The sequence below is a fragment of the Amphibalanus amphitrite genome, unplaced genomic scaffold, assembly GCF_019059575.1.
Source record: "Amphibalanus amphitrite isolate SeventyFive unplaced genomic scaffold, NRLGWU_Aamphi_draft 001381F_arrow, whole genome shotgun sequence".
NCBI classification, from domain to species: domain Eukaryota; kingdom Metazoa; phylum Arthropoda; class Thecostraca; order Balanomorpha; family Balanidae; genus Amphibalanus; species Amphibalanus amphitrite.
The window spans coordinates 1-22,066 of NW_024882874.1; the positions used below are offsets into that span (position 1 = coordinate 1).

At 45.8% G+C, this 22,066-nt stretch overlaps 2 protein-coding genes across 2 annotated transcripts; both read right to left on the bottom strand.

Moving 5' to 3' along the window:
• Positions 1 to 1,324: 1,324 nt before the first annotated feature.
• On the bottom strand, positions 1,325 to 4,950 carry LOC122372646 (ribonuclease Oy-like). The gene is made up of 6 exons (XM_043350113.1): positions 4,798 to 4,950; positions 4,242 to 4,382; positions 3,188 to 3,329; positions 2,421 to 2,531; positions 1,977 to 2,098; positions 1,325 to 1,607 (listed from the first exon to the last, which is right to left on the bottom strand). Exons 1-6 carry the CDS (start codon positions 4,833 to 4,835, stop codon positions 1,460 to 1,462), a joined length of 702 nt encoding a protein of 233 aa, XP_043206048.1. The 5' UTR covers positions 4,836 to 4,950; the 3' UTR covers positions 1,325 to 1,459.
• Positions 4,951 to 6,038: 1,088 nt separating this feature from the next.
• Positions 6,039 to 21,541, bottom strand: LOC122372644. The gene is made up of 4 exons (XM_043350111.1): positions 21,414 to 21,541; positions 10,670 to 10,865; positions 10,082 to 10,288; positions 6,039 to 9,110 (listed from the first exon to the last, which is right to left on the bottom strand). The coding sequence occupies exons 2-4, from the start codon at positions 10,801 to 10,803 to the stop codon at positions 8,714 to 8,716; spliced, it is 738 nt and encodes a 245-aa protein (XP_043206046.1). The 5' UTR covers positions 10,804 to 10,865; positions 21,414 to 21,541; the 3' UTR covers positions 6,039 to 8,713.
• Between the last annotated feature and the right edge of the window lie 525 nt (positions 21,542 to 22,066).

The window sequence follows — 22,066 nt, forward strand, 5'->3', positions numbered from 1 at the left end:
CGGCAACCGCAAGGCAGCCACGTCCAATGCGAGCCGCCCCGGTCCGGAATACGGCCTTGGTGCGGCGGCTACTGCCCCGTCGGCTCCACGCATCCGACTGACCGGCCAAGGTCACCGCTCCGTCCGCCGGGGAGGGCGGAGCTTAATGGTCACGTGCCTGTGACGTCACGCCTACGTACGGATAGCCTCTCTCCACTGACGGATTTACGGAGCTGATTTTAACATTACGAGGCAACGACAAGTACCCTAACAATTGATATTTTGTTAAGAGACCATATTAGCGAAAATTGGCGCTTGAGCTTAAATGTGCTGTGCGAAAATTTGAAGCCAATTGGATAAAAATTAAATAAATTATCGCCGAAAAACAGGGTCTCATGGGGTCTGAAATGCATAGTAGTCATAAAACAGATGTCGAGTAGTGAAGATACGCCATCAGATCTTAATTACGGCTTTTGTGGATACACAATACACTAACATACTACACTTAAGCTAATTGTCATTCCTCATCAGAACCACGTTAGATGACGCACACATTATCCGTTGCCTTTCACCTTTCAAACTTTGACAATCATTGCTTGTGTCATCGTGAAACAATATGGCAGCACCAGAGCAGCCAGTGACGTCTACATTAAATGCTGCCATCCCGTGTCATATGCATCCAGAGAATATCACTGCCTTTATTACTTTCCCGAACGGTAGAGTCGTTTTTGTGCACTGTTTTCGTAATTGCGTAGGTTGCCGATGGTCGAAAACCACTGTGTAACATTTATGTTCTAAGTGCCTACCCGGGTAATATATGGCTTTAGGTGTAGCATAGCAAGAACAAACTTCAGCAGTCTTGGCCATTTTCCCGATTTCCATAGCCGTTATTAAATATAAAAAACTACGACACATAAAAAACACATATGAATTTTAATAGTGTATTTATTACTATTAATTGCAACATTTTTTAATCAAAATAGTGGTGCATTGATAAGATATTCATATAAGCATTTTGATACATGAACACAGCACTTAATGAAAACGTGCTAAGGAAGTCCGTGCGACCAAGAAAAAAATACCATACATGATGCCAAAACAGAGCAAAATAAAAACGGACAACTTTTGTAGTTACCGTAACAGCCTGAGCTTGCTGTTGATTCAACAAGGCGCGTGGTTCAGTCAGATCAGCTGACCTAATTCCGGTTTATTCCCGTTCCGCTTCGATTCCGTTTGTCTGAATCCGGTTGCTCTAGTGCCATTGGATCAGTTCAATTCGGTTTAGTTCAAAATAGCTCATTTGTACCAGGATCAGTGCGCATCGGTCAAATGTCATCCAGTCTCATTTCCTTCGATTTATTCCATTTTCCGTCTATTTTCGACAATTTTAAACCAGCTTCTTCTGATTTAATCCGGTTAAATCCACCTCCGTCGGGGTTAAATCCACATCTGTCCGGTCAGATCCAGTTGTATCCGGTTTTCAGTTGTTGTGGACGATGGGCAGGTAGTAGACAGGCTCCGTGTGGCTGCAGCTGCTCACCCGGAATGTCGATTCGTCGTCGTCCAAGTAGCAGTCGACTGGGGTGTGCTCGCTGCCGAAACACACCTCCACTTCGTAGATCAGGAACCTGAAATGGGTAGGCAAGTGACGTCAGAGGAGGTCAATGACGTCAGGCTAAGACTGATGACGTCAGAGAACGTATTTATGGACGAGCAAAACGGGAGGTAAAAGAGCAGTACAAATACTGCCAAGCGGTTGGGTAAAGTCTGCAAATATGATAACTGTTCATAAATGCCTTTTGATGTGAAAATAACAATTTCTTTCAGCTCTGCATACCTAATCACCTTAATTTCATTGCTGTTTATGCTCCCTTTAACCGTCTCTTACTGGATATGAGAAAAAAACTACCACTCAGTTATAACAAATGCGACTGCATTCGCTAAAAACAGTGAACAAAGTTACAGCAAACATAAAGCTTCATACGCCTTATACGCACATGTTGTCGATTTTCTGGCAGTTGATCTTGAAGCGGGTGCCCAGAGCCTCATCCAGCACCCCAGTGACCATGTTCAGATCCAGGGGCTGGTCGCTGGGTCCAATGCCAGCGTCAGCCAGAATCTGTAAAAAAAGAAACAGGTTTTGTGACGGATGTAGTTCTGAAAGCTTACCGAAGCTTATATACATTATGTATTTGACAGTACTTATTCATGTAATTGACTTAGAATGTCTATAGATATTTTCTTTGCAGTTTACTTTAATTTTTCTTAGAAATTAGAATATTTTTGAAACAAATATTCGCTGAAACTGATTGCTGATCTGATTTTTTGCCAAAGGAAAATATTTGGAATGGTGCAGCTTTTGCTGCTAACGTATTATCATATCACGCGAGAGATATCTGGCCCTCTACGACAGATCCTTTTGTCCCTCCTCCTATGCTGACCTGGAAGGCGTTGTAGCGGGCCACCTTGGCCAGGGCCTCGGCGAAGTAGCTGTGCTGATCGGGGTACACTCCGGTCGAGACAGCGCACTTGCCGTGCTTGTCCCATTCGTGCTGTGAACACCGGTTAGGAGGGTCAATAAATGCAGCACGTTCCTGACTTTCTTGTTGGGTGCGAAGGGATTATCTCTGACAGATGTTCTGTTCAATGTATGCGTAATTAACTTGAACTACTGTTATACACGTCTTGGTTGACCAGTTGACCAGCATCGGGTTGGCGGGCTGGCCCCTCGGGCCTGGCCGGAGCCGGAGTGGTCGGGCGGGTCGGCGGCGGTGGCGGCGGCGTGGCGGCGGTCGCTGCGGGTGCGGCGCGGGCGGGCGTGCAGTGGTGAGGTGATCCGACTCGGGCGATAGCACGTAAGAGCCGAAAGGTGCTGCGATTTAAGCAATATTCCTTTTGCACCAATTGGCGATCATTGTTTTGTACGTGTTCTGATTAATGAAATGAATTTATTCTATTCTATCTATCTTTTTAATATGAAAATGTATACCAGCAATGAACAAAAACGTTTTAAAGGATCGCTGTGAATTTTGTCGCGGTGTTAACCACCAAGGCGTCAACCACCAAAAGGTGCTTCAAATAATATAGTTGTCAATTCATAATGCATAGTGCTGGGATAATATCACCGAAAATTGATGAACCATATTTATGTACAACTGAAACCGTGCACGTCACCAGATTTGAAGCCGCGGTCCCGCCGCCTCGGTACCTTCCAGAAGCTGTAGGCGGTGTTGTCGGCGTAGACATTCGGCCACAGCTGGTGCATCAGGGGCAGCAGGTCGTTCAGCTTGTCCAGGTCGAAACTCTCTCCATCACAGTAGAAGGGGTCGTCACCGCTGTAGTTATCGGGCCTGAGAGAGAGAGAGAGAGAGAGAGAGAGAGAGAGAGAGAGAGAGAGAGAGAGGAGAGAGAGAGAGAGAGAGAGAGAGAGAGGGTTTGAGAGTCTGTTGAGGAAATTGAGGTGAAGTGCTAATAAGCGAGGCGGATAACACATGGGGAAGGGTTCCAGTGGTTATTGCGTTTGAGTTTTATATAAAGCTCTGTTAGTTCTATTGAAATTGTATAGCCTCACCCTCACTGTAGCATTTTTTAGGTATAATGTATTTATAGGCAAAGCTTATTAAGTGCTGAAAATGCCCTCCGGTGAAACAAAATACGCATAATATCACAGAGCTCATATAGCGTTAGGAATGACAGAGAACTTTTGCTGTGACCGACAAAAAGTTACATCAAATATCCGGTTTGGCTGAAAATAGCAGAGCTGAGGACGTCAGTGGCGTGACAGTGATGTCTTGGAAGCTGCCTGACGACTGACGTCACGATAATTTGTATTCTTGTATGCGTCACCTTGACTCACAAGTCCGTTAACTGTATGACGTCACTCTGACTCTCCTGAGTCCGTGAGTCCGTGGAATATAGTATGGACGTCATCATGCATAAGGTTGTGGACTTTATAAAGCTATCCTGGCTCCTAAGGATCTGTGGACTGCATGACGTCACCCCGACTCACCAGACTATGTGGACTGACGTCACCCCGACTCATCAGAGTCCTTAAGGTGACCCTGGCTCACCAGGGTCGGCGAACTGACGTCACCCCGACTCTTCAAAGTCAATCTCACGTGACTGCGACTCACCAGAGACCGTTAACTATATGATGCCGTACTAGATGAGCCCATGCACTATATGAAGTCACCTAGACTCACAAGAATCAAGCTCACGTCACCCTGACTCACCAGAGTCAATCTGACTTTACTCTGACTCACCAGAGTCCGTGGACGGTGAAGGTGGTGACGTTGTCGGCAATGGAGCAGCCGCCACTGTGCATCAGACAGGCAGTCTGAGGCCACTCGGTGGCCAACAGAAACATGTCGGCCGACTCATCCACTGTCGGTGCCGCCGACACGCTGTCGGGGAAAAAAACGGGGTGAGTGTGTCGGAGAAACGGAAAAAAAACGAGTTAAAAAAAGGCAAAAGGGTTTCTCGCGACATGCAAACAGATACGTGTGAATGTTTGAGGAACGTGTAAAAGTGTACAATGCCTGAGAAAATGCAAATGTCCAGACATTCAAAGCCAAATTGAAGTGCAAATTTAGTAGATTCAATCCAATGTCGAAGGCGCTGACGCAATGTCTGGAAAAATGGGAATACGTTGGGAAACGCTAAAGAAGTTGACCGGGAGATTTGCATATATGTAGGGAGACGTGCAAACGGAAACGTATAAATGTGATGTAAAACGGTACAGCCGGAATAATTAAGCGTTGCAATTTGCAGTAATTACAAGATGACATTTCTGGCGTAAAAACAAAATTATTTACATACCAGACGGCGACCAAAAGCAGCGATAAAATCGGTGACATGTTGACCGGGTGAGCAGACTCAGACTACAAACGACAGAAATAAAATCATCATTCACACAGACAACTATATCTGGCCCCATTTCATAGCGGCAGCTGGTCGTTCCCACAGACTCTGTGTCGTGAAGGTGCGCCCCTGATGAGCGCTCGTGTCACCTGTGAAATTCGCATGTGATACGGACATTTTGACGGGTGTTGTAATTTTCCTTCGCTCTCGGACGAGAAACGGACAAAGTTCGTAGTTGTAGGGAGGTTAGATTCTTGGATAATAGAGGCAGAAGCAAGTGAACAGGAATGTTGTTATCTGGATGCCGTCACGAGCAAGGACACCGATTGCATTTTCTATCCATAGTACTTGACAACATTCATGTAGGTACATAATACATTCTTTGATCTAGGTACAGGACTATAGTTCGTTTTTTTTTTGTAAGCTTGACCCTCACTGTAAACATCTTTTTGAACACAGCACGAGAATTAATGCCTGAATTACTGAGAAAACTGGTTAGCGCACATTGTATTGGAGATGTGAATAATGTTTTCCAAAAAGTTTTGAACACCGATGGTTTACCGTCATGTTAAACGCCATTCGATTTGTAACCTAGTTCAGTTATCATTCCTGACAAATCGTCAAACCCTGAGGGGTTGTTAGTATGAGCAGATACGAGCTGGGAGTCTGGAAAATAAGAGCCAGAAAGAAAGAAATTTAGTAAAGTTGATCGTCCGTGAAGTTCAATGTGCGCCAACCAGTTTTCTCAGTACCTAATAATGCTAGCAATTCTCGTGCTGTGGTCGAAGAGATGTTTACAGTAGGGGTCAAACTTAAATAAAACGAACTATACGTATACTGACACGTGCTGGTGAAATCATTCGGCCACTTATACGCGATTGCAACTTTCCTTGGAATGTACCAGATATATTTAAATAGACACATAAGAAGAACTTACATGCCAGAAGAAATCAGAGTGTTGTACGTAAGTCGTTAAACGATAACGAAAATGTTCTGTGGTCCTTGCTAAGTAAGGTCGCTGAAGATCATTAGGGGTTCACATTTTACTATTTGCATTTTTACGCTGCAATTCGTTTTTTTAACAATGGTAGATGGCTCCAAGTTAAAGTGTTCTCTGATTAGCTCACAAAAGAAACTGTGAAATACTAAGCTGCTGTCCCCCGGTAGCGGCTGCTCAATGGTAATAAGCAAACACTATCCTGTATTGGAACGTGTTTTATTGCGAAATACAGCGAAGACAAAACAACTCACACTGGGAAGCATACAAAAATATACATGGTTTCTATGCCTACGTACAAACGGTATTTACAGTACAAATGATTTATCAGTTACAAAAACTCACCCCTTCCAAACACTAAGGTAGCGATTGCGTCATATCGACGTCAATAGATTACCAGCAGGTGCAGCAATCCCTAGTAGAAGCGCGTTCTGTTTAAATACGCGCTTTATATCTCAGCATAGCCCCGGTATAAAAACGGGATTCTTTTTAGCTAAATTGCCTAAAATTAGCGTAATTTCTTATCAAATCCAGAAAAAGTGTTAATTTACAAACTGTCCTCAGAGGTTTGTCGAGCTTGTGATCTGAGTGAAATAGTTTAGAAATCATGCATAAGAGTTTATTTAGATTGTAGACCGCGCTTCAAATCTGCTGTGTTCGTGCTTGCCTTGCTTTGATACTTTTTCCATGTTTTGAGATCAGCAAAGTATCTTTTGTGGAAAATTGTATCATGACTCGATCAAGAGGCGTACAGTAACAAAAACTGTCACGACTCCTTTTCTCGCCGTCGGTGCTATACACTGAATACATTGCGCACAATTTCCATCTGAACATGAAAATAGCCCCAAATAAGTCGGATTCAGTCACTCACCAGACACACCTATTAGTTCTAGCCGACACTTATAACATCACATAGCAGTCCAAACAACAGTCTTGTGCGCTAGACTGCCTAACCACATGGCTTTTCCCACAGTCACAGTGCCACATAAATCGGTCAACAATAAAATATAATCATGTGAGTCACGAGTAAATGCACAGGCATACGACATCTCCCAAAATATCTATACAAAAAAACATATCTCCAGCCGTTGAAGTAGCATAAGATAGTAAAGAATAAAGACAGTTCCGTACTGCTTGAGGCTGAACTAGACACGACGGTATGCAAAGCAGCTCGGAGGTTTCAAATAGGTATGGCATCAGAAAAATTCAATGACTCGTTTATGTGCTGAGCCTGACAGCGACCCGTCAGTGACCTGACAGTGACCTGTCACAAGCTGGTGACCTGTCAAAGGTCACGCGGTGACCTATCACGGTGAGTTGGTATGCCGTATGTAATGCAAAGTTCCCCGAGTGCACAGGGCTCAGCGATGCTGTTCCTGTCAAGATGAAGAGCGATGGGCGGCTGGTCGCGCTACGTCGCATTGCTGTAAACGAAAACTCAAATGCCTCACATATTTGATACAACGGTAGGCTAGAGTTTAAAGGCGCCTATCCATCCGCTTACAGTATTCATTCGCTTGCATTACGCGGACAACGAATTCAGCGAACGACTCAGCCGACAGAGCATTAATCAATTCGGTCTCAGTAAAATTCAGCTGAATAGCTCGTAACACAGAATCCGCATCCCACTTTTTCACAATTATCTGAACTCAGACCTAACAGAAACAGTCACCCTTCACCTGACAATTAAGTGAGTTACATGTTGATTGTTGAAATCCTTGATGGCTGGAAAATATCAAATAACAGTTCTAACGATCGGAGTTGATCTGTCTAGCTATCAGATGTATGTACATTACACAATCTTTCCACAGCTTCTAGCTAGTTTATCAAATGCTACGTATAAAAGGGGCTCGATATAAAAGCTTCTCTCGTTTCATCATTAGTGAAGTTCCCCGTGGAACTCTAACCACATATCTACTCAATGTCGTGTCATTAAGTCTTCTTCCCAAGAGAGATGCGCATCTGGCTAGACGCTCTCGAGTCAATTTTTCTGCACAAAAGGCTGGAACAAAGAAGTGCCACCCATTGACCTTCACAGAGGGATCATTTTGATTTGTAAATCATTGGACGTCATGAAAATCAAGATTGTTCGGTGTCCATGACTTGTTACAGCACTAGTCACTACCTTACCACAAGACATGGGCGCAGGAAAGGGTAATTAATTAAGTCACTGTTTGGTGTTACAGATTCGCGAATGTGATGTCAATTATTTGGTCAATGTTTCTCTGAACTTTTTTGTTTTTGCTGAGTATCGAGTAGCAACATTGTACAACATAACACATCATATAGTCAACCGATAGGAATCGAGTCAATACAACCAACAGTCCATTGACAGTCAACAACTTAGCACGCGCCTCGTATGACAAAAAGGTCAACGTCGCACAAGAAAAACAGTTTCCTCGACTGTTTTGTTCGACTGAAAGGACTGTCATCCTTTCAACACTTCCAGCTCCCAGCATTCCTGACATCACGGAAGAAGTCTGGTGAAGCCACGGCGCAGATAATCAGAGAGTAGACACGTTGCAGTCACTCCGTATACTCCTTGTGGTCCCTCACCAGCATGAGGAGTGAAAATCGCCAGAGCGATTTGTTTACCCACCACCGTGGTCCACGCCACCCTCGCAGCATGTCGTGTTCTCACTCATCTTTTCACCACCCATCTGATCATTTTTTGTCCGACACTTCGCCACAACAAAATTTGACAGCACACTGCCGAGAACACTGAATGTCTTTCGGTAGCTTGTCGAGAATCTCACACAGACTTACCACGTCCTTCTTTAGCATCACTCGCGCGTACAGGCGTCCATCGCAATTCAACCACACGCAAACTCATAGCCTTCCACAATGTCACGAAAGATCCTCTGACTTCGTTCAAACTCAGACCGACCCTCGTATCAGCTCTGGCAGTTTGTCATACCTCGGCGGCGGACTCTCTGCAAGAGGCGCAGGCAGCAGAAGAGCCTCATGGTACGGAGGAGGTGCAGCCACACGAGGCGGAGGCGCCAGATCCGCACGAACCCCACTCTCTCCTCCACAACCGGAGTGACTGCTGCGCACTGAAGATCCCTCACGCACGCGCCTCTTCAGCAGGAGTACAGAGAACCGGACGAAGAGCAGCAGCAGGCACACAAAGAAGAGCAGCAGCACCAAGAAGATGATGCCCGTGAGCTCGTTCTGTTCGTCAGCTACGTCGTGTCCGATGTACATCTTGGCGAGTGAGAGCGTGAAGATGACGAGGATGGTGACGACGACAATGCAGCAGCACGACTGACACCTGAGGAGGGGGAAAAAGCTGGTTATGGAAAGACACTGGTGGGAGGAGAAGAAAAGAAGAAGAAAAAGAAGAAAAAGAAGAGAGGAATAAGCATAGAAAGGAAAGCGAGAAAAACCATTAAAAATACAGAAAAAAATCCAGAATCATTGCGGATTAAAGGGACTATCCCACCTTTAACATGGGGTTTGAGTTGAGATAGCCAAGTTTGCGGCGAGGTTCAGAAACCACTATCTATCTAGGTTGTAACCCCCGCGGCCTCTTGGTGTTGAAGAAATTCGTTCCCTTCATTTGAAAATGGGCCTTGCGCAAGGCCCTATCTTCAACATGGAGCGACCGTTAGTGTGCCGTCACCTCGTTTAGTCATTCTGATTTAAATGGGTTTGTTCGTTGAAAAATCGCTTAAAACTTGGTCTGAACTTTGTTGTGGTGCCTACAGAGTAAAAAGAATCAGCTTTATGACAGTAATGTGGCCTAGGGAAGGAGGTAATTTTGGGCTGTGACGTCACATATTTGAGAGTTTGTGTTTAGTCATTCTGATTTAAATGGGTTTGTTCGTTGAAAAATCGCTTAAAACTTGGTCTGAACTTTGTTGTGGTGCCTACAGAGTAAAAAGAATCAGCTTTATGACAGTAATGTGGCCTAGGGAAGGAGGTAATTTTGGGCTGTGACGTCACATATTTGAAAGTTTGTGTTTGGAATATTGGAAGCCTAAGATGTTTAATGAAAAATAAATGCCAGGACCGTGTTCCTGGTCATCCAATCTATAAAGCTGGGCACAATTTAACTGGTTTTAACAACATTTTAGAAGGTGGGATAGTTCCTTTAACGTTCAATCTAGTTGGCTGCAACCTCCGCGTCTGGCTCCCGCGGTTGCATTGAAGCGCAAATGATAAAATTCCTTTAGGATGAACGTGAATATACAAAATAGGGAGAACATGCGCAACAAAATCTCGCTGGGCACCATATCTTACTTTCTGGCCGGGTCACAATCGAGTTCCTCCGTCACCAGGATCTCGCCATCCCCCTCGGACGCCGCCGGATCGGAGGAGGCCATCTCGACCACGGAGGAAGCGCGCGCCGCCGAGTTGTGGCGCGAAGACTCGCCATTGGTCGGCGGCTGACGGTGTTCGGCCAATCGGCGAGAAGTCTCGCGCTGCGCGGTCGGTACCGGCGGGTACCTGCAGGGTCAAGGTCAAAACAAGGTCAAATGCCGGAAAGCGCATCGGTTGTGACTTTGGTGGTCCAGTATAAGCAAGAGGACCATTTCCAAGAGTCTGGGGTTGACTTCGCTCGACGAAATGGCTTGTTGAAATGTGTGGGATTTACCGGTGGTTTAATATATTTCGTCCCATACCTATACCTATTGATGCATTGTAGAAAACTACTTTCGAACATAGATGACGAGCAATGACGTAAGTTCAGAAAAAAAACAGCGGCAACTCATTAAGAATGAAAATGCTTGCATCTGAAAAAGTGCGAAACTAAAAGAGACCCGCAATCACTCGTGAAACCCATAAAACATCCTCGGCCTGGAATTGAAACCTCGACCTTCCTCTCACCTGTGCACGGGCGCCGGCATGGGGGAGTCGCTTCTCTTGGGCGGCGGCCGGGGCGACCAGGAGGCTGAAGAAACGTGCGGCCCGTGCGCGCCCCAAGTGTGTGGCGTGCTCCTTTTGCACACCCAGAAATGCATCGCACGCGCGGACTACCGGGGAGGGTGCTGGTGCCCACAGCACAGCGCTCCGGGCGCTCCGCCTGAGGGAGAATAACGTCAGTCAGACGACGGTGGCGCCACTAGCGGCGGTCGGCTAGTACTATTTTTGGCCAATGCTTTTCCTCACTTATTCAAAAGCAAGGAGTGCCCACTGCCCAAGACATTCTCGTGTGGAATCCACTGGTTTATGAATTCCTGACATCCCGGTTGCCAAGTTTACATGCCATTGGGATAGCTTGTTTAACCCACAACCGTTGCTGAAGGAGCCAGCCTCTTTCAACCGTAGCGCATAGTTGCAGCGTGATCACTGTAAATGAAGGTCATCATTTGCCAATAATTAGTGAAACACTAAGAAAATGATGATACTCCAAATGATCAAAATTGTTATGAGTGAATCCTGTAAATGTGCAGACCAAAATTAAGTGTGAGGTGCTTGGGCTGCAGTCCCAACTCAAGGAGCCTTCCCAAGCTAATGTGCGTTTGACAGTTGGCTCTCAAATCCTACCCCAATTTGCTATCACGTGAATGTAATAGCGCCTGTTCCATGTCCCCATCAGCTCCCCATTAGTCCTCACTTCCGGCTGCTGTGAGCTCATCGATTGCCCCGAATTCCCGGATGATTCAGCCGCGCTTCGATCCCGGACAAACACATTCCACTAGCGCAAACACGCCCACCAGCATTGAACGGCCGGCTTTCGGATCAATCCATGGAGCCAGCTGCCGCGCGGTGGGTCAATGATCAGCTACCGTACTGAGAAAGCTTTGCTTGCATTCCTGGTACTGGGGATAGGCACCCACATCGATTAGGGCTGGCATTTGGGCCAGGCTTAGGTAATATTGAAAGGCACTCTGGTCACTTTAACTTTAGTTTGTTTCATAAAAATGTCGAATGCTCACAATATATACCTTGGGGCAATGCGAACGAAAAGGAGGCATCATATCAAGCTTTATCGACATCTATTTGTCACGGAATCATTTAACAGCAATACAATTCTTCGCTAAGTGTGGTCCGGCCCCAATTAACCCTTACCGGACCTATTGGTTTTCTACATACGCACCGGCCGAGGGGGGGGGGGGGAGCGGGTACGACACCCCTCGCCGTTTCGCCCCTGGTGGGCTAGCGCGTCGCGGAAAAAACGAGCATGTGCGCCGTTACGAGACACAGAGATTGGTACCCGATTTAAAGTCCTAGGTCAACCGGTGACCTCTGAGGTCAGGTCAAGTGCCCCAAGGTACGGTTCAGTTTTTGGTAAATAACTTCGCAAAACACGGCCGCAGAGCCGCGATTTTGGCATTATCGTGTTCGCCTTGCTCATGCGCGTCGAATGATATACTTTTTGTTTGGGTCAGGTCAACTTAGAGTGTTGACCTCAGGTCACGGTCAGGTCACCCCCAGGTCACGAAGCTGGTCGAAAGAGGTCATGTTGCATATCATTCGATTCGGCAGGTCTTCCTGAGTCCATTGGTGGCTTTTCCGACTCGTTAGTCCAATTTCATCGGGAGTTATTGACGAAAAACTAATATAACCTTGATGACGTCATAAATGACGTCACGCAAGGTCAACATTGCAAAAGTGACGCATCTAACCTTGCAAGGAGTGCATCAAATCACGATTCTGTGTGTTTGAGATAGTTGGAGATCGTTCCCGGCGCCAGAATAGCAGTTTTCATTTTTCCCCGTTGACTTATAATGGTGAGTTCACGAAAATGACCTGACCTCATGTGACCTTTAGGAAAAATCCGAGATATACAAGTTGTGGTACTTGTAATGGATACTAGATCCTGCAAGTTTCATTTCCCTGTGAAAGCTCCTCTGGCAGTGAGGGCGTTGCGAAGTTGCGACATCTGAAGACCGTGCAGAGGTTCAGTATGACGTCATAGGTCAGTGACCTGACCTGACCCGAAAACGCGGTTGGTATCAAAAGATCCGACTTGAATCAAAGGTCAGGTATGCCAAGTTTCAGCTCTCTATTGCCAGCGTGTTCGAAGCTATCGCGGAAGAACCCTATGGGGGCGACAACCGCCCCCCCCCCCCCCGCTGGCCGGCGAGGGTTAAAGCAAGACTTTCATCAGTATGGTACTGTTTTTACAAAAGCAATTACTCTCGATTGTAGGTTTAATCATGTTTTATTCCGAACTGTGCGGTATTAAACAAATTCCCTTCCATTTGACATATTACATAACCACACGAAGTTCAACGAAACACGGGCATAATCAGTTGCTTTCTGACTCGAATGGCAATATTCCCCACTTTATAGGACTGGAGTCGTGACCTCTTGTGGTTCAGTTGCTATAACATCCCAGCACCTGTGGCGATGGCCTACTGTTAACGCCAGACCCCTTGAGACCCTAATTTTTCGCGATTACTTTTAAATGCGTGAAGGAATTTCAACCAAGCTCAGGACATGGCCGTTTCAAGACAGGCCGAAACTTTTACAATTTAGATATTTTATCGCCATTTCAATATTTCAGGCACTTGTCATTGACTCGTAATGTTAAATTTCGAGCAAGATTTTCATCCGGTGTGTAGAGGCTATCACCAGTCAGTCTGTGATACGTTATGACGTCACAGCTAAGCCCCGCCTCTGTGGTCTTGGCCTGCGGCGGTTTCGGGCCGGCGCGCGGTCACTCTCGCTGTGGCGGGGAGCGGGGACGGGCGACGGTCGAGCGGTGCCGAAAGCCGGCGGAGTTGTGCGTAGCGTCTTGGCTGACAGTGCCCAGAGAGCGACATGATGACTAAGGAGTCATAAATGCTCAATGCGCATTGCTTCTACAATGCTGATATGTTCGCTGATATTTTTTTTTATAAGCTGCAAATGACGGGCAGATGGCATATAACTGACATAAGGTAAGGAAATATTCACCTGTATTTAAAGCCTATGGCGTTGCAGATAATGCGATAATGGGATGTCGGATGTCACCAAGTAGCTGCCGATTTGTACATCGCTATGCAACCATCGAACAACGCAATAATAAGTTAATTGCCTGAGCTTCACATCATACGGCTCGCTCGTATTTCAAACAGATACCCTACATCGAAAATCGTATTTGTTAGGAATCGTTAACGTTTGTTCGAAGCACGACTGAGTAGTAGGTTGAGGAGTGATGGTCCTCTTGGTCCTATATACAAGAGTCAACAAGAGCCTAACATTTACTTGACCGTCTGCTGCAATTGACTCATAGCACGTGAAGCGTCAGCGAAATTCATAGTCCTTCACAGATGGCAGGGGTGTCGTTTGTACAGAGGTCGCTGATGGGCACGGGTCAATGCCGCAGTCGCGGGCGGAGCCTAATGTCATATGACGTAGAAAGCCTCTATCCAGGATGGAAAAACAGTTAACATTACGAGTCAATGACAAGTGCCTGAAATATTGAAATGGCGATAAAATATCTAAATTGTAAAAGTTTCGGCCTGTCTTGAAACGGCCATGTCCTCAGCTTGGTTGAAATTCCTCCACGCATTTAAAAATAATCGCGAAAAATTAGGGTCTCAAGGGGTCTGGCGTTAACAGTAAGTTCGTGTCGCTCCAGGCTCGATTAATGTGTCTCGTGACCTTTTGGTCCTGACCTATCCTTCCACTCGCTGGTCATACAATGAATCTTGACCTTTTATCGAAATGGGTGACTTTGCAATCGACCTAAAGACGCTTGAATCAACTCGACAACTATCTGCCATGGCTATAGAACTGCCTATCGACGAAAAGTGAGCAAATTAAACAGGTCACACGTGTTGCTCAAACCACAAACAGCTGGGCCCTTTCTTGGAATTCCTCAACTTCCACGAAATTCCCGTGGCCTTAGACGGTCAGCAGTAGCTCTTTGACCTCAGGGTTAGCCCACGTGCCACCGGGCGTTCGCAACTAGAGGCGGGCCCCGAGGCGCCATTGATCGCTGAAAGTCGCGGGAGAGGAGGGGTGGGGGTGGGTGGGGGAGGGGCTGCGTTGGACACGCGCCTCCAAGGCTACAGAACCAGGACAGGGAGTCGGTGGATGAAAACAAAGAACTTGAGGTCCCTGGTCGTTCAACGGTTTGGACGGACCGAAAAATATGATATGCATGCAGGAAAGTTAAAATAGTTAAAGTTCGTAAGTATTTAATTGAGTCAGTAAAAAGGCAACGTTTGCAATTTTCGATTGATTGTTAATCAAAATATTTTCTGACAAACAATGTATTTTTATTGCTGAAAGTACTTGTCTTCAAACACTGCTTCATAGAGCTTAGAAATAATAACATAAATGACATGATTGAGTTCATATTTGTTGGAGTTAGTCTGAAAGTGGAGAATCAAAAGGGACAGCCAATACGGTTGAAGTGATGTTATGTCAAGCTCAGTGCTGTGTATCATAGACATTAACCAGATGAAATATGGTACTTAATGCTTGCAGACTCAATTGAGGCTGGGCTTTGGTTCTGAAAAGCAGACTGCTCATCTAACATTGATAAGCTACAATGGAATAGAAAATAAGCCGTTTGATACGTTGTTCTCCACGTAAAAGAAGGCTTTCCAGTGAATTAAGACCATCAAAGTGAACCGCTTATTAATAGTAATGTTTCTAATTTTTAGTGATTTATGGTATAATCTGCCTGTTTTTAAACCAATGGAAGAAGAAAAACAATGGGAAACCATCCTATAAGTTGTTAAAGAAATACTTTTTCGATTTTTCTAATCATTCAGCATTGGTCTAGCTTCATGGCGTTATCAACAACAACTACGAATCATTTGGCGATACGAGTATAACGCCCTTACTGTGGATGATATGTTGAATTGCAATTTTTTTCTTCATTTTTCAATGCACCAAATGTCTGACAAATATCCTCCTCCATGGGCGTTCGATTATGTCGCTCTATCAGCGCTGTAAATGCCTGCGGGCTAGACTGCGCCGCAATACACCCTGCGGGGTAGACTGTGCCGCAATGCAGTAGACAATTGACGGCGTCCGCTACTGAGCTTTTAACGCGGGCGCGACTGCAGTTTGGTGTTGAACAACGCTGTTTTATGGGTGTTGTACAGCCAATAGAACAACCGGGAAAGGAGCATTGAGTGCCTCTTTTGCCGAAAGTTTTGCATTGTTGATGCAAGCTTTCTCCTTTTGCAGAAATACATCGATTCACATTCACTTTCGGCATAGGGCCTCAAGTTGATAAAACGTCTTATGGGTCAATACGAGGACCATAAGGCCACCATTGGTCTAACTATGTCTAATGCCCCCACCCCCCCCCCCCCACTCTAGTCTAAAGTCACGTGGTCCAACCAAACTGAAACACGTGGATCACCACAGGTCACGTGTTAACACCAACATCTCCCCCCGTCTTTCATCCTCAATTTAATGCCATTCTGGCGCACAAAATCCTCAAACCTCGCTACCGCTTTATTGTAACAAAGGAACGACACACGCAAGGGACCATGTAAGTGGATGAGCGCGCCGTGTGCGTTCGTCGATCCACCTAAAGTTCGGGCAGAAATGGTCGCACAGAATATTCTTGTGATGATACAAATAGGATAGGTCTCTGTTATGGTTGAACCCGGATCAGTGGCAAATTAGATAGAATTGGACTGCAGTCGTACTATATGCACTGACGCAAATGTGTGCGACTAATTTTGATACATTGAAAAATTACGTTGCAGCTGGTACTATGTAGAAGCAGCGCTTTGAATGAAAAACCTAATTCACACGTAAGTACATACCTTCGTTTGGTCCGTGTGGTGACAAATTAATTTGCCAAAACGCGTTAAAAAAGATCATGTGATTAATAAGTTTCAATATATTGAGCTAGTCAACCGACAAGTCCACCCGGATACGTTTTAGTTCTTCCTGTCTGCATCTCTTCCCTTCTCTTTTTTTCTCTCTCGTCCTCTTTTTGTTTCTCTCTAGCTCTCTAGCTTTCTCGCTCTTCCGCTTTCTCCCTTTTTGTCGTGCTCTTATGGTCATCTGTATTCACAATGTGTGTCTCATTAAGCTTTCTGGTTGAAAGCGATCACATCAACAAGGCTGACGCTAATAAGCTACCGTCTAAAGAACGGCCTCCTTGTTCTCCATAATTAATCCAACTCGTTTTCCTCGTATGTAATTTGCAACCCCTGATTTGCGTATTTCCCAAGAAGCAGTCTCACCTAGTTCCACCCTCAAATACCATTTTCAGAGACATACATGTAAGCTAGAAGACCTAAGAAGCTCCACACTTAGCGCAGAATCCCGACATAAGCATTTCACCGGCTACACGTGGGTTCCAACACTGCCCTCCCCCCCCCCCCCCCAACGCCCCTCACCTCGCTCCGCTCCCGGTACGCCCGAGGAGCGGAGGAACGTCGGTGGGGGGAGGGGGTGCGGGGGAAAGGGTTTCCACGTGCCACGACCATCGACGCAAAGCTTTGTCGCCGTTGTCGGTTGCCTTGACAACGTGATGCCGGACGCTGGCTACAAAGCGAGAGACAAAAAAGGGAAGCTGAACGAAACTTGAGATTGGCGAACTTTTGCTGAGCTGTCAGCAAAGGGTCAGGAGGGTTCTTTGTTTCTCGACTGCAAGACACGAGTCAAATAGACAAACGAATACGTAACTTAGCACTTGGTATGGATTGTAAAGCGAGCAACTTCTGCAAATGCAACATGTCTGTGTTATTGATGTTCGTGTGAATTAATCAAACTAATTGAAACTAGGAAAGTAATTATCCAAAGCCTTTGTTGTTACGTTTCGCTCGTTATATACAATAGGATAGAGCTTCACACCGACATAGCAACTAGTGCTGCTGCAAAATGATTGATGATAGTCTTTTTGTCACAAAAGGTTATAACGAGCTTGTTCGAATGAGCCAAACACATTTTTGGCGGCTCTTCGTGTTCAATACGGCACACCAAATAAAAACGTTTGATTCAATGTTTTTATCTTGTCTTTTGCTAATGTTGAACTTTCGTTTGCCCTGTCTAGGAGCTACTTAAGCCAAACCAACCTTCTAGCTTTGCTCTTGCGCTAAAATGGGATTTTTAGGCTCGCTGCAGGTGTGCTTGTTCACATATGACTAAAACGAATCAATTAAAAGGCACAACGGCCTTCGTTGAAAATGATTTAAGCATAGAATTGATTTAATTGAGACTATAGTTCGTTTTTTCTAAGTTCGACCCTCACTGTAAACGTCTCTTTGAACACAGCACGAGAATTGGTAGCTGAATTACTGAGAAAACTCGTTGGCGCACAATGATTTCGTAGACGATCAATTGTATCAAAATTATTTCTACCCGGCTCCTTTTTCCCAGACTCGCAGTTCGGTATTTGCGACCCCACAAGGATCGAGGACTTGTCAGGAAATATGACTGAACTAATAAATAAATCACACGGTGTTTAACGTAACAGTATATCATCGGCGTTAGAAACGTATTTTGAAAATATTTGTTCATATCTCCAATACAAAGTGCGCTAACGAGTTTTCTAAGTAATTCAGCTAGCAATTCTCGTGCTTTGTTCAAAAAGATGTTTACAGTGAGGGTCGAACTTAGAAAAAACGAACTATACCAGCGGATCTTATGCAACTGTCGCCAACGCACAAGGAAAGTTTTTTCTCAATTACCGGTCATGTGTTTGCATCGTTACCATAGAAACGAAACTTGTCGTTTTTACGGTTCTACCGGATGGACTTTGCTGCACTGAATGCCAAGCTGATTGCCCAGTGACCACCAAAGCGAGCGAAATATTCAAAGGAGAGAGAGAGAGAGAGAGAGAGAGAGAGAGAGAGAGAGAGAAAGAAAGAAAGAAAGAGAGAGAGAAAGAGAGAGAGAGAGAGGGGAAAGAGAGAGAAAGAGAGTGACAGAGAGAGAGAAAGGAAGAGAGAGAAAGAGAGTGACATAGAGAGAGAGAGAGAGAGAGAGAGAGAGAGAGAGAGAGAGAGAGAGAGAGAGAGAGAGAGAGAGAGAGAGAGAGAAGAGAATGAAAGAGACACAGAGACAGAGATAGAGAGAGAGGTGGAACGATAAAGTCTTTCTTGAGAAAAATATGAGTGAATGATTGCAAATGAACATCTTCAGATTCGCGTAGGGGAGAGTGGGGTAAGATGCCCAGGGTGGGAAAGACGCCCCACCCCCTCTAGCGGCGAAACAAAGAATCGAACCTGGAAATTAATGTTCTTAGCGTAAAGCGGAGGCCTGCCTTGTTAACTGCACAAAAAATCGCGAAGCTCAGTTGGGCAACGGCTGGCTGATGATTGCATGTTTTTTATTTGCTGCTTTCAAAAAATATTTTGGTGTCAGAACATTGTAAATATCAAAGAAGGTAAATAATTATTGCGTCCCTTGCTATAGTAGTGATACATTAGCATGCATGTACTGTGTCCCAAACAGTTTGTTTCAGGGTTTAGTTTTATGGCTAACAAATTGTACTGATTTAAAGGGACCCTCCCACCTTAACATTAGTTTTGAGTTGAGATAGCCAAGTTTGCGGCCAGGCTCAGAAACCACCATTTATCCTGGTCGCAACCCCCGCAGCTTTATGGTGTTCAAGAAATTCCTTCCCTTTACTTGCAGGGTGGGACCAGCGTGGTCCCTATCTCTTAACCATTACGGGAATCTGATGACGTCATCAGGCTTTCGAACGTCCGTTAAATGTTTGACTAAAACGTTTTGTAGCACGCGGTGGTATATGCTGCTTTGCGCGCAACAAATGCCGCACTTTCAAATAAAGTCGCTAGGAACAGCGGAGATCCCAAAAAGTAAACAAAAGTAAAAGTCTAATATCTTGAAAACCGGTGAATATTTTTCGATGAAATTTGGTAGATATTCGTTTTTGCTCTTTCTGAACCGAGCGACATCACTTTCATGCCAATTCATTAACTTTTTTGAAGGTGGGAGGGTCCCTTTAATGTTAATTCGGTACCTTGGGGTAAGATGCCCCCTGCCCTGATGGGAAAAGACGCCCCCCTAAATCCGTAGGCTGTCCTTCAAACAGCCCGTCAAATCATTTATTACATACTTGTGATGTAGACAAAAGCCGATCTGGGACTATTGAGAGTCCAGTACGGTCGGGTGCTCCCCATGCCTGTCTCTCGGCCCACATAGCGACTTTTTGGGCGGCAGCTGACTCTGAGAGCCCTCACGACGGCCTCTGTGGGCCCCATTATTGGCTCCAGGGCCCCTCACGACATCCTTTGAGGGCTCCCACGTTGGCCCCACGGGCCGCGCTGGCATCGGAGGTCCCCACGATGGGCTCGAGGGCCCTCAAGCATCATGAAGACCTATAACAGCCCCACAGTGGTCTCCGAACGCCACCACGGAGGCTTGTTTGGCCGCGCTGGACTATGATGGCCCTAACGATGACCTCTGAAGCCCCTTACGACTACCTTTGAGGGCCCTTATGATGACGTTTGGTGTCTACTGCAGGCTCGAAGGGACTACTGCTTCGTCCAGGCGATTCACGTGCCCATTTATGTCACTTATAGTGCAGGGGGCATCTTTCCCAGCGTCAGGGGGCGTCTTTCCCACCCTGTGGGGTAAGATGCCCCCTTTCACTTCTTCAGGAAAATGCTTAATAGCAAAAAAAGTTATAATATTTCAGGCAAGAAAGTGTGATATTTTTGGAGAAAAATGATGTCGGCTTCCGTTGAAACTCCAAGTTTTTGCTTTCCCATCGTCATTTTCGAATAATATGTGACATAGCAAAACCCTGGGCATCTTTCCCCACTCTCCCCTACCAATTTAAGTTTTCCCCAAATTCTGGACCAAAGGGAAAATGCATCTATTAATGCAATAGCAGTATGAGTGTTTTTTATTTAACTTGTATATAATTGATGATATGTAACATGTGATCATCACATGATCACATCTCACATGTGCTGGGTCATCGATGACCCGCTCCCGCCCTAATAGGAGCGTTAGCAACTGCAAACTTACATCAGCCCAAAGCTTGTCAAGTGATCCCCATGATCCCAAATGAACCAATGCGCTCCGAACCTAATCGAAATCGATTGCATTCCATAGCGGTGCCAAAATTAACTTCACTGGGTAACCCAATTGCTCTCGCCAGTGCAATAGACAAACTCCGCAACATTACATTGCACTGTTTCACTTCGTTGAATTGAACGGCAGTGCGTGTTATTGCATTGGTCTGCACACATTGCAAAGCGCTCCGTTAATCTAACCTGCTCACTCTCGCTTCATTTCACTTCACTATTTTCGTCTTTTACATCCTTTCCGGACACACCTCACTGATTTTAGTGGATTCTAGGGCTAGGCTCCTTCTGTTCAAACCAATTCCTCGACTCCTCACATCTTCAGGCATTGGCGCAATCCAGGCTATTCTCTACAAGATCAGTGCCGTTATATTTTAACACAACTTTTAGAGCAACACAATAGTACGGCACATAGCTTACGCTACTTTTATTCGAAGGCTGAGACATGAGAGCAAGACATTGATGTTGGAAGCCCTAAGTGATTAGTTAACACAAACATGTGCAAGAGTACAGCGCATCGAAGGTCCAGCACGAGAAAACGTCTTGACTTGCCACGCCTCTCCCAGTGCGTTCGACATTCGTGTCCCATCCACATCTCCCCTATATTCTCCGTCCCCTGAGTCAGCCCCCTTGAGCTAACAGAAGTCACCTCGACTTACCTGACCTCTCGACGATCCCCGGCGAGACCCTGTCGACTCCGACGGCCACAGTTCGTCGACAGCGACGATGGCTGGTGTGCCGGCTCCGACGTCGGCACGCCGGCGGGGCCCACAGAGGGATATTGATTCTCCTCCCAGCCTGCCCCCAGACCTCCGACGACTGGGGAGGGGTGGTGGGGGGGGGGGGGGTTGCCAGTCGGCTGAGGCTCCCTACAGGTGCTGGAGGGGGAGGTGGGGGGGGGGGGCACGTGGGTGAGACGGAGACCCGCCCGCCTCAGACAAGGATCGTTGGAATCAAGCGGAGCGCGTGGCCGAAACAAGGAGACGGGGAAGGAGACACACGCCAGGAAAGATATTAAAACGAAATGCAAAGAGAACAAAGGAAATGCCGAGAACGTGTGGAGGAGATGGCAATGTTTGCTCAATATCACAAAACTACTTTAACATCAATAAGCAGTCTTAATGATGAAATATTCCTAAAATCACGTGGGCATATCACGTATTGTCATAAAAGAAACATTTTTGTACGATGCCCAAATGACGGCAAAGTTCCACCACAGTGCATCTAGCAGACATCAACAGTAAAGCCATGTCAATTCTTCTTTTTTTGCGGATCATCGGACCCAAATCACGCACAGATGGCAATCGACATC